Genomic DNA, 13,084 nt, shown 5'->3' with positions numbered 1-13,084 from the left:
GGATTCAGTATGTGGAACTTCCACTCAATGTCATTTGTATGACAAACAGGAACAAGACTTGGTTGCTTGTTTGTATTTTGATTTTCATTCCTTCACTGTCCTTAAGCCCATGAGAACCCATGGGTCAATGGCCCATGCAGATTAAAAAAGTTTAAAAAATGTTCTGTGGATCATGGTATCCAAGCTAAAATAGATTAAGGGTCCAGCCATACTTAGAATCATTCACATAGCATGGTTTGGGTTTGCAGGGATCTTCAGGGGTCATTTAGTCCAACCCCCCTGCCAATGGCAGGGACACCAGCAACAAGATCAAGTTGTTCAGAGCCCCATCCAACCTGACCTTGAAAGTTTTGAGTGATGGGGCATCCACCATCTCTCTGGGAAACCTGTGCCAGTGTTTTACCACCTTCTGTAAAAAAACCATTCTTATGTCTAATCTAAATCAATTTCCTTCAGTTTAAAACCATTATCTCTTGTCCTGTCACAACAGGCCCTGCTAGAAGTTTTTATATTAGATCCCCTTTCAGTATTGAAAGTCTTAGTATTTCATTCAAATAATTTATAAAAAGCACACTTTAACCTTCAAATGTCATCTTTTAAATCATCCTATATGTACTGGTGATTTTCACAGCCTCCTTATCAATTGAGATATAAATACACCTTTTTTGGTCCCTATTTAAAGCACTTAATCCAGGTGTTTCAATAGCTGGGCATGTTTACTGAAGGTTCATTTATCAAAATGGAAAGGGTTCTTTGAAAGCCATCTGCCTTAATTAGAGATAATTTTAATTGAATTAATTTAAAATACATTAATTCAGCTGTGTGGAAATGACCTGCCTGCCACTCTCATAGATGCCCTGGAAAGGTCTGTTTTGTGGTTCTTGTTCTTGAAAAACAGATAGGCTATAACAATTGGAGGTAAGGATTTGCTTTTATGGCTTAGATTTTTTGAGAAACAATAATTTTTCTCAATTGCCAAGTAAGCTTGCTGAGGCCATAAAATAATTTCCTTAGCATTTTAGTAGAATTTTGATTGAAATATGTCTTCTTTTTATGAAAAAGGGTCTATAAGTGTGAAGCCCTAAGATAGGAAGGCTGGTTTAGTTTCCCAGGCTAAGGTCATTAGAGTGTAATAGAGATGATTCATATGTTCATAAAATAGAAGTATATTGAAAGGCTAAAGAAATTAAACCAAATTAATCCCATGTGTATTTTACTGACTTGTTTAGGGTTGTAGCTACTATGAATTTTACCTATTAGACCTATTCTCCTTAGAAAAAGAGAAACAGCATGAAAGTCAGGGAGGTTTATAAATTGCTGTGATCAATGATATCCTTTCAGCAGAGATGCAGAGGAAACAATCATCTAAGAGTAGGAAGGGGGAAGCAAGTATAGCACTGCAGATAAACCCTTCACCTGAAGCGTAAAATTAATCCAAAATAAGTTTTAAGGGGAAAATTCTTAATGTGCTTTATGGATAATCATATAGCCTATTTCTTTCCTTCGTTACTCCTCAAGAGATTGTGGAATGGTGGATTTTTGATTTATTTAATTTCTTTCATTGGTGATACTCAGTGGATCAGTACTTAGCTGGCTTATTTCCAGAAAATTTAAGAATAAGAGGCTCTGAAATACTTATGCCCCTATATTCCTTATTCTGTGGAAAAAGCTTTTCCCTCAGTCTGAATCTTCTGGCAGAGGATTTAATCTGAGGGTTTTGTTATTCTAATCCTTTGTGCCTGTGGGTGTAAATACCCTGTGGTCTCTGCCCATGGTGCAGTCACAAATTTTCTGGTGCACGGGTAACCAGAGATGGCATCATCAGGTGTCCTTTCCCCTGGAGATAACTCTAATCATCAAATCTGAGTGGGACAAATCTGACTCAGTTATCTGCTCTTGAATGTCAAAGCGCTCATTCCTAGTACTGTGTCCTGGCTGTATTATCAAATTTCAGTGGAAGCAACACAAGCCTTGCTATTAGGTGAAATACGTGGGGAACTGCTGGGTCAAATTGTAAACCTGTGCTATCAGGATATGTCTCAGTGAATTGTAATTGATTGAATTTATTTTTTTACTTGCAATTTAAAGTCTGTTGTAAATATAATTGAGAAAGTCTTGTGAATCAAGGTCATTATCTAACTTAAATTATAAGCCCAAAAGAAGATGGATTTCTCAAATCTCAGTCTATTTTCTTGGTGAGTCACCATGAGAGGGGGCAAATTTTCCTAGCTGTAATTTCATCAAAATCAGTAAATAGGACCACTGCGAAGATTGAACAGCTAAACTGTGACCTCAGTGAAATTGTATTAGAGCAAGCATGATGTATGCTGGAGAATGAAATTAAAATGAAGGGTTATTCATTGAATATTGAAGAAATACTGTTTCTGAAGCAAAAAAAAATATGGTAAAGTATAATATAGTATAAATGGAACATACCGAGCAAGGAACTGAGGGTCCTCATTTAAAATGCAATTGTTGAAGACAGTGCAGCAAAGTCATATAACTTCTCAAAATGTATCCATATGTCCTATTGATTTTTCATCTTTGTGAGTGTTAAAGCCACTGACATGTCAAGGAGAGCAGTAGGAAACTTAAGTAACTCATTAAAGGTTGTTTCAGGGCACCAGGTTGACTTGCAGTTGGAGGTTAGCGCCATTTTCCTTGTATTAGACTTCACTTGCCAAATGGCTGTTTCCTGCCTGGGCTCACTTTAACAGTCACCAGATAAAATCTGAAAAACACAGTGTTCTCTTCTCTGTTGGTTCATCTTCCCCTGAGGACAAATTGAACCAGAATGATTTTGCAGAATTTTGCAGCACCTGTGGTGGTCTAAGACAAAATTCTTAGGGAAGGAAATTATCTTTTATTAGTTAGAAAGATGTAATTGGAAAAACCTTTGGGTAGACCAGTAGAGATAGCTTTATAGAATTATCCTGCAATAGTTCACTTATATAAACAAAATCAAAGACCTTTTACTGTCCTTGAACTGAGTTAATAAAATAATATTTTATTAACTATTTAAACATTTACTGAATTGAGCAAATATTATTTTCTTTCCACCATCCTGTTCAGTGAAGAATGCCAAATGAGGTTTTTTGGATTGGATTTCCAGGAGTACTCTTGGATGAGCTGTTAGAGTAGTTCAGGAAGCCCAGATCATTTGAGGAGTATGAGACACAACTGAAGTGAAAAATAGATGAATAATTATAGGGGAAAGAGTTATGCAGAGCTTCATGGCAAAAGCAAAGAGCACTGAGACTCCAAGAACCGTGTTTGAGAGAAGTGTTGGGGTGATGTTTGCAAGATACCTGAGTGGCTCTCAGACTGCTGACACTTGCTGAAAAGGGTGGTAGAGATGTTCCCATCAACAATAAGCACTGCTGAAATAGCTGAAGTTGTCAACTGCTTTGCCTGTCAGGCAGAATAATAAAAAACTTGGAGTGTTAGATTTACAGACTTGCTTATGACAAAGACAAGCAGGCTTTCTTGCAGCTTTCCATGGTAAAGAAAATGAAATTAGCCTTTATTAGTATGTTAGTACTTTTACTACTCAATAAAGAATAGATTTAAGCTTACTTTGTTTTAAATGCTGTTTCCAGTCCTCTATGAGTAAGTAGCAATTAAATACTAAGTTTCACTTCATTTTTGTTGGTTTGGTTTGTGTTGGGATTTTTGCTGTGGTGGTTTTTTGTTGTTGTTGTTGTTGGGTTTTTTTTGTTTGGTTTTTGATTTTTTTTATTAGAACAGACAGTTATGAGTAATTCTTGTTCTGGAAATTGTGACTCTGCCTTGTGTGTGCTTGCACTATGAAACCAGAATGCAGAAATTAAAAAATTAAATAGGAAGGTTTTACTCAGGGAAAAATATGGTGCATGAATTTGGTTGGGCTTTAGCTTTTCCGAAGTGTTCATCAGACATAAACTATATCATGATAAGACAGAGAGGATCCTCTCCTATGCTCAGGTGAAGAAATCCTAGGGGGTGTGACTGCAAAACTGGCTAAACCCAAGTATTTCCACATCAGTCAAGTGAAACTGAGATAAGCAGGGAAGAAGTCCGTGAAGAGGATGGGATGGTCTCCTGGTCTGATCCAGGCTAAAAATAATACAGCTTGTATGTGAGAAGAAGGAATAATCATACAAATTAAATAAAATTAATCTGGCTTCATATATAATTATAGAATGTTACCTGGCTGTGACAAAATAAAATATCAGCTTTTATTTGCATAGCTAAATCAATAAAGTACTTCTAAGAGCTTGTCCTTGCTTTTTAGTGGAAATGGTCTCGGTCCCATGTTTTGAAGGCTTAGGAGCTTAGCAAGGTGCCTGCAGCTATTCACACTGCAATTCCTGCTTGCTTCCAGTCTGTTACCACCCAAATGCTGGAAAGAAGTGGAAAGAAGCACAAGCTTCTGTCCCTCACCAATTTCATAATGGAAAGGTAACCCTTTCAACAAACCCACTTCTTCCTTCTAGGGACACTCTGGAGGTCATAATATGAAATAAAGAGGGACTTTTCTCCCTCGAAGGGCGCTGTCTGCAGGGCAAAGAAAATGCACATCTGTGCAGAAGCTCTTATTGGAACTGACTGTTCTTTTGAGGGAGACAATATCAGCCTGTAAATGTTGTTACAAATACTTCATATTTGGTGGCCAAGGTGTTGTAGCATATATGAAATTAACACAATAATTTATCCCCCTCAAAAAACCCTGAGAAGAAAGATCCTTGGTGTAGTAAACATTTTTTTTAAGTCAAAAAACCAAATAAACCTGTTATACTGTCATCTAGCTTGTTTGCTACTAAGTGTAGGGTCTCCATTGTGCCCATATCTCTGCTCATCCTGTAACAGAGCTGTTCTCCTGCAGTGTTCCTCAGAACTGAACAAGCCTCTTCCTCCCATCTTGCTTGCTTTCCAAAGAAACTCCTCACTACTAATTTCGTTCCTCTTCCTCAGTAAAGTTCCAGAGCTCTCCTTTCTTTCCATGTCCCTTTAGCTTCCTGTGTAATTTCTTTGTCTCACACAGACCCTCAGGTGATCTCGCTTCTCTACACAGAAGCGCAGTTAAAGCTCCCCGTGGTTTTTTACTTCTCTGTCAGTCTTGTGCTCCCAGCTTTCAACCCTTTGTGCCCATGTGTTGCTACCAGGAAATTCTTCTTGCTCCACAACTCCTCTTCTGTAAGCACTTCCACAAGGATTTCCCTTCCTGAGAACATGCTGTACGTACTGGTACACTCGGATTCACTCTGAGCCAGATGGAAACATCCCTCATTTATGTCAGTAAGATCTCAAGGAGACTTCGGCCTTCCCCAGTGAGAGACTTTGGGTACACAGCCATGTTGGTTATGTGCATGGGATTGTTCCATTCCCATATATCTGCTAAATTCTAAATTCATCTTCTCACAAAAGCATTTTACATGTCACTGGGCTGATTCCTTTACTGGAGTGCATTGTGTAAGTGTACTCCAGTATGCCTCAAGCTCTTTGCTTACTTCAGTTTTCCCGGTGGTTTTGTCAGAATAGTTTTCTTCCACAGAGCTGGCAAGTAAAGTACCAAATCCCTCGCTGCTTCCAACGAAGAATACAGATTGACATACATATGCTGGTTTATGTAGAAGACTTGTCTGTGTTACAGAAGTGTTTGTGGGATGCGGGGGCAGCAGATATCAAAGCAGAGGGAAAAACTTATTTGATGCTTCCCTAAGGAATTCCCAGTCAAATGGCTGAGGAGAAAGGAGATTGGAGAGGTTGGGGGATACTCATTTCTTTATGTGCCTTTGAAAGTGCAAAAGATCGTAAATAAAATTGAACTGCAGTGTTGTAGTTGCAGGGACTCTGCATGGCAGGATTAGCTGCAAAAATTATTTCTAATTCTGAAATTACTCCTCATATATATTCCTGAAAGTGGGCAAAATTCTCTTGAATTTCAGGCCTGATGCAAATTCTAAGAAAGGATTTATAGCAGGTTGGAATTGTGTGGCTGAACTCAGAAACTGGTGTGTGCATTTGCAACAGGAAATGAAAACTCTCTGGGGATGAATGGACAAAATATAAGAGGAAGAATTAGGTTGGTCAGTTGATTTGTTACCACTGAGCTTCATTTCTTATTCCATAGTAGGGGATGTGTTTGATTTCTTTCCGGCATGGCCGATGAGTTAGGATTGAACTGTGTTTCCCATGAAGTTGACTAACATTTATGTCTGTCATTGCTCTTGGTCACTCACAGGCATTTGGAAAGTGACATGCTTGGTTGCCTGGTATCGACTGCATTCAGCTAATGTCACTTCATTTATTACTCACTGCAGATAACTTCTGATTTGGTTGTCAGTATCATGACCCCTTCTCCCCTCTCCCTTATTTTCTTTCACAAAGAGAAAATTGTGCCATTTTTTAGAAGTGCTATTAGTTCTGTAGTGTGTTCTCCTGTGCATCAGAGCACTGTGCATAAACAGTGGTCAAATGCAGCTCACAGTCAAGCTTTCTCCTCTGTACATGTTTGTAGAGGGTGAACTGCACTATTGGTGTCTGCACATTCTCCAGAAGCTTAAAGGCAGCAAGATCAATCTTATGTTGCTTTTTTTCCCTACTTGTTTTTCCCATGAGTACAATATTGGCTTTATGGAAGTGATCAGAAAATTCAACTGAAAGTTTCAAAGTTCCATTCTGAGGAAAAAGAGTCCTACAGCTTTGGCTAAGTTTTTCAGATTCTGTGCCCTAAAATTATGGACTTCTGAACAAAAGGATCAAGATCTTAGGTATTCATTCAGTACTTCTGAGAGCAGGAAATGGAGGAATGGTGCAATCATGATATCCCAGTCTGACCATTTTAGTATTAAGAAGATCATGTATGGAAGCCATTTTTGCACACTATTGATAAGGTGCAAGAGTGGGAGCAGGTCATGTTCCCAGAGCAGAAGTAAATCATAAGACCTTTGTGTAAAATGTCTGTACAGCCATGTACGATGCAAAGAACCAAGAGGGAAAACCTGTTATACAATGTACCAAACTTTGAAATATCATCCCAAACATACCACGTCCTATATGGGCTGTAACAGAAAGACTGAAACATATGTAGAAGGACATGCTTCTTCACTGTGGATTTACTGAGATGGGATATAAGCAGCTTCCCTGCATAGGAAAACAAAAAAAAATTTCTGAGAACATTTTTCTTAGAAAGGCCAGCTCTGTACAGGAAACCCTTTTTATATCTTTTTACATGAAATAATAAAAAGTATTCTTGTTTCTAGTTTAGTGATACATTAAAAAACCTGAAAAGTAACAAAATACTTCTTTTTCTTTAGTGGATCACTTCTGATATTCATATAGTTAGCTATATTGCTTCTGTATACCCAGAAATGTGTGATTTCTTGTCCTAAGCCCTAAATAAAATCAAGACCCCTGTCTTTGGATATATATATGTGGTAAAGATGCATTGGTAAAGAACACTTGCTTATCTTTCTGTGTGCTTCCCAGCAGTAGGGTTGCCAGTGTGTAACAAATGTTCCTGCTATGAAAAAACACATAAGAGAAATTTTTCTCACAAAATTTATGCGAGTGCCCAGGTTACTCTTAGTCATCATCGTAATCTCTAGGCTGTCATCCTTTAAAGATGGATGTTCCTAGGTGGTTTTTTTCCCTTTTCTGTGGTCCAGAAATGCCTCAGGATAAGGCATAATGATTACGTGAGCATGTATAATGCGAATGTTCCTATTTTGAGACCTTTGGTAAGAGGAGACAAAGACATGAGGATGCAGCTGCAGCAGAAGTGGATGTGAAAATGTGGCAACTGCAAGCAAGAAGACGTGGTTTTCATCTCAGTTGCACAGTGGGAAGCACTTCATTCAATATGTTTTCTGTTCTCCTTACTTAGAAAGTTTTGAACCTACAGGCTTCTGGAGTAGAGGTACATGGAGAACACTCATTACAAGTAAATAAAGACAAACTAAATACCACTTGAAGGACTAAAGTTTTTTCTGAATATATTAAGATGCTGAAATGCATCTCCCAGTGAGAGACCCACAAGACACAGAATCAGTCAGTCTGGTTCTGAAAGTACTACTTGGCTATTGAATTTTTCATCTGTTTTGTGAGAGGATTTCATGCTTTCCAGGTTTTTCTGCTAAAGGGCATTCACAACAAACAGTATTCAGGAAATGAAGCTTTGTCTGATAGCACAGGCAGAGGCTATTTATAAGTTTTTGACAAAAGTGCCTGAATAGCAAGGAGTAATGTGTTTGGTCTTTCAGGCTCCTGCATGGAGTGGAGTTGCCACAGTGCCAATGCTGGGAACCTTTTGATATTTATTGAGGAATAGTTTGTCCCTCCAAGCAGAACAAATCTGGTGTTTTGTCTGTGTTAGACGGTAGAAAGATCAGAAGCAAAATTAGGTTTCACAAACACTTAAGGTGGTGATTTATCTGTTTTCTAACAGATAAGAGTGAGGAACACTGACATTAAATGTGGACTGTGGCACCTGCTACAACTGAGCACCTCGAAGCATTATTTCCCTTGATTCTCAACAGAAATTGTTTCAGGAGAATTATTTGTTCTTTTCCTGTCATTTATTTAAAGAAATTCTCACCAGATTCGGATTCATTTCCCCCCAAAGGGATGGCTATGCTGTCAGCAAAAGAAGACTCAAAGATTAACAAACTAGCTCTCTTTTAGAGAAAATGCCACTGGTAGTTTACTTGCCATTGTTTTGTATGGGGACATTCACCTGAATATCTGATACATCATTAATTGAGTTTTGCTTTTGGCTGTAGTCAGTTTTCACAAGCAGAGCATTTCCTTCCCCCATGCACGCCTGAGTCATCTGTTGTGCATCCTGGGTGATCCTGCAGGCATTTCAGAGGCACATATGAGAGGATTAATACTCCCAAAACCTCCTTAACACTGTCTTGGCCCAACAATGACCTGCAGAGTTAGTCCTGGTGATGGAGTGCTAGCTGGGATGCCAGCCATAGCCTTCAGTCTCCACTGGTAGATGAGCCCTTCTGGGACGTGCACCTGCCTTCCTACTATTGACCCTCTGCAGACAGCCTCCATCCCTGCCCAGTTGCCTTATACTTATGGCAAAAAGGGAACTGGGGTAGTACAGAACTTTGTGATTTGGAAATCTGGCACTGCTCTTTTGGAACTGTGCTCCATTAGTCTGGTGAGCAGTCACACAGGAGAAAAATGACAACAGTAATTTGGAAACTCAAAGAAGCAACTGCACACAGGCATTGGCAACATGGCAACATTATCTTTGTCCTGGATAAGGCTGGAGCAAAATGGGTTCAGTGAAGCAGAAGAAGATGTTGGCAGCAGCAGGAGGAGGAGTGGATTTGAGAAAAATAGTTGCTGTGCACACTGTAATTATTGTTTACTCTGTGAAGAGGCATGAATAATACTGGGCTTAACAGATGCAAGGAGATGCCAGAAAGATAGATATTTTCCAGTGAATATGTTAAAAAATGTAAAGGTAGAAACATATGAAGGGCAGAGAAATTATGTATCCTTATTTGGATGTAGGCCTTAGAAAATACTGATAAAAGAGAGCCTCAGAAATGAAATTGAAGAAATCCCTTAGAACATTAATGAACAAAATGGCATTTCTCTCAAGTATAGCTGCAAACTACTTTGAATAATGTCTGTCATATGTTGGGAGTTGAGCTTAAGTTTTTGGTTATATGGACCTATAAATGGACTTACATTTTGCAATGTCAGTTCTAAGCCTCTTGGGGTAGTCCCTCATCTTTCAAATGTACTTTGAGAACATGCTGTGCTAGTGCAGTGTAGATAGAAAAAAACAATGGTAAAAACCCTTAATGGTAAATATTATGTATATAAAGGATGTATTTTTAGATAACTAAATTTTACTTATGGCCACCAGATGGATGGATAATGATCAGCTGATTTTCTGTCTGACAGAAGTTCTAGATTTGTCTAGATTTGCATACTTTTTTAATCAAGTGCATAAATCAAAATTCACTTATGTGGAGGCATGTCAGACTGTGTCCTTCATCATCTTCCTGGGTTGTCTAGTATTATGCAGTGAAGGGAGATTACATCAGAAGGGAAGGAGATGTGCTGGAGAGGAAAGGGAGGGCTTTGAAACAAGTGCAGAAGTGCAAACTGTACTGCAGAAGAGAGTGGCTTCATATGGCATGAGTTGTAGACCAGATTTTCTCCATTTAAAAAGTAATAATTTAGGGGCCAAAACATCCATGCAAGAGTGAAAAGTGGGGAGATGAAAAGTCCCAAAGCAGGCTTGAGAAAGTGTGTTTTGATGTTAATGTCATTCTGTAGATCTTACTGAACAACAGCCTACTCACAACAGTACTTTTGACTCCACCATAGTAATGAAATGAAATTCATTATGAAATGAAATGGGCAGGAAAGGCAAGCATGCTGGTATTTTGGCATTGAGAGTAATTTTGACAATTTTGCTAAACAAAAGGAGACCCCAAACATTTTCTGTGTCATTTACAGTCTCTTTACTTTCTGTGGTGAGCGTATGAGGAAAAGGATTTAGGACACCTAGAGTTTAATAAATATGAACACCCCCAAAAGCCATGAGGCTGTGTATATAATAATGGATTCGTTCTCCTTCTTTTCATATTTTGTGGCCAGTGCTGATCTCACACTCTGATAGTATAATGCTAAATCTAACTGAGAATGTCAAGGCATGTTTGACCATTGCACTGGATCATCTTAAAGGTCTCTTCCAACCTTGATGACTCCATGATTTTCACTTGTTTTCTGAAAAATGTCATTCTTGATGCCCATGTATAGTTTCTACATTTTACCACTGATGGAAAAGTTTCATTTGGATTTGACCTGTTTTCCTGCAGAGCAGGAACCTTTTGCTAAATTTCTAGGTGAGACCTTTCCCTTACTGCCCTTGGTTAAGCAGGTTCATTTGTATGTTCAGGTCCCCTCTCAGACTTAGCGGTCCTACTTGTGCCTTTGTTTCTTGTCAAGAAGGATTCATTTCCTCTATTACAAGGTACTTAGAGATACAAAGAAAATTAAGAACATTTCTTCTTGATTTTGGATTGATGAAAGACACTTTGATGGAGAAAAGAAAATATTTGTGGTAGAAATGGCAGGTTAGTATCAGTAATCTAAGTTCTGCCTTTCCTTCCTGCACATCAGAGCAAGTAATGTTTGATATCTATTTGTATAATTTTTTCTATCCATGAAAGGAAAGCAATAATATTTTCCAAGCATGGCAGAATTTTAAAAGGTGACTGTGATGCTCTGCATCTTATATGATCAACACTAACATGATTGATGCTTTCCATATCCAGTTCTTAGTCTAAATACAGCCAGTTGTCAACCAAAAGCTGACAGCCTTCAGTCAGCTTGGTCTCCAGTACCATCTGTATCCCTTCCCACACAAAATGTTGACCATATTTATACAAAGACAACATTCCTGCTCCCACATGGCAAACAAAACTCCATTCATATGGAGCAAGTAGCTATTGTTTTGAATTGAGCAATGGATACCTAATTATTATAAATTGGTCTGTTAATTACCACATTATTGTGTAAATTGATTGGATTATAGCCTTTTGGGACTGCTAAGGGCAGTTTTCACACTCTATGTGCCACTTGCAGCCAAGTATCCTTCTGGTCTAGGTGTTCACACTTCATTTGTTGATAGTGACCATGCAAACACCTCTGAGCCTGATCGAAAGCCCACTGTAGTCCTCAGTTTTCCCATTCTGCTCAATGGGCTTTGAGACAGGGATCGCAGGAGCTGAATACAGTTGGTTTCATTATTTCCAGTATTCAGTTATTTATTAGATAGAAGTCACATGCTCAAGTGAAGGTTAAACCAGGCTAACAAGCAGCAGAGGAAAACAAGTGGTTTGATCTGTGAAGGATAAAGAAATTCTACAAAGAGTTTCATTTTGTGCTTTGAGAGGTCATTTTATGTAGTTTACTTCTTTGTGAAATGAGTTTGTTCTAACAAGATTCTAAATAAGACTCTGAACACGATTCATAATAAGGAAAACGTGCTTTACCTCACACAGACTGTATGACAGCAGAGTTTTAGTTTCTTCCAAGTGGTTGTATGGCAAAACACTTAAAGAAAGGGAACAGGTCATAGTAAAAGGACATAGAGATGGCTGGCAGGGCTGTTGCTGATCCTATTCACAGGTTTCCTGTCGTGCAGAGTTGCTCATTGTGCTAGTCTGATGTGCAAATGGCACGGTAAGGACATGCACAGACACTCTTCTGTCCTCTTCAGGGGAAGAAATAAAGCTTAAACACTCAGTATTGAAATGTATTGTTTTTAATAACAAAAGAACCATTGGGCAAAGCCTCTGGCTATTGGACCATTGAGCAGGTGCTTAGCATCTGTCTACAGCTGTTTTCTTCTTCTGTTTGTTCCGTATGCAGATGTTGCTATGAGGAAAGGAGTCAGCAATGACTGATGTAGAGCCTGTGGTCACAGATTTTGCCTCATCAGGACGGTCAGGCCGCCGAAACGCCTTACCAGATATCCTGGGCTCTCCTGCTGGTGCTGGGACTTCAGACCTGCCACACAAACTGGCTGAGCTCTCTGTTTCAGAAGGTAATGGCTGGGCATTCAGAAAAGGACATTTATATGAAGTCGTCCTTCTTTTTTTTTTTTTAAAGACTTCCACCACCGTGCAGTTTTGAAACCAATACTACTATTCCTTTCATCATTTAGAATTAAATTCAACCTTCCAAAGCAGTTATCACTTGTGTCTCCAGATGAGACGAGTTAATATTAACCCATATCCACCCACAGATCCAGTGTTAGCAGCTTAGGGAAACAGCCCAATGCTGGGAACTGAATTCCAGTTGCCTTAAGGGTGAGAAAACACAGTTGTGTGTCCGGGCAACTTGGAAAACCCATCAGCTATAAATTCCAGTGTCCTACTGCACTGAGATAACTTTGCATAAGACAGCAGAGCTGTGCTGTTGGTACAATGACAGCTCTCAGAATATACAGGCATATACATTACGAGCAGTGTTTATAATATTTTACTCCTGCTTAGTAGTCTTTCAACTTTGCTGTCTGAGACCAGTGCCCTGTTTTGCCATGTCCTCTAATTTGATAAGG

General features: G+C 38.9%; 1 protein-coding gene across 4 annotated transcripts in view; it reads left to right on the top strand.

The window, feature by feature from the left end:
• Window positions 1–13,084, top strand: part of PKIB (cAMP-dependent protein kinase inhibitor beta) — a 54,305-nt gene that overhangs the window by 37,208 nt on the left and 4,013 nt on the right. For all 4 annotated transcript variants that reach the window (XM_054279709.1, XM_054279708.1, XM_054279710.1 and 1 more), the window contains exon 2: window positions 12,394–12,568. In XM_054279709.1, the coding sequence (XP_054135684.1) occupies window positions 12,421–12,568 (148 nt within the window). In that variant the 5' untranslated portion in view covers window positions 12,394–12,420. The remainder of the gene's footprint in view (window positions 1–12,393; window positions 12,569–13,084) is intronic.

This window comes from Melozone crissalis, unplaced genomic scaffold, assembly GCF_028551555.1.
Source record: "Melozone crissalis strain CALT ecotype California unplaced genomic scaffold, PUWL_Pcris_2 ptg000027l_1, whole genome shotgun sequence".
Lineage (NCBI taxonomy): Eukaryota > Metazoa > Chordata > Aves > Passeriformes > Passerellidae > Melozone > Melozone crissalis.
The sequence above is the reverse complement of the archived record's forward strand: the minus strand, read 5'-3'. Positions and strand labels throughout refer to the sequence as shown.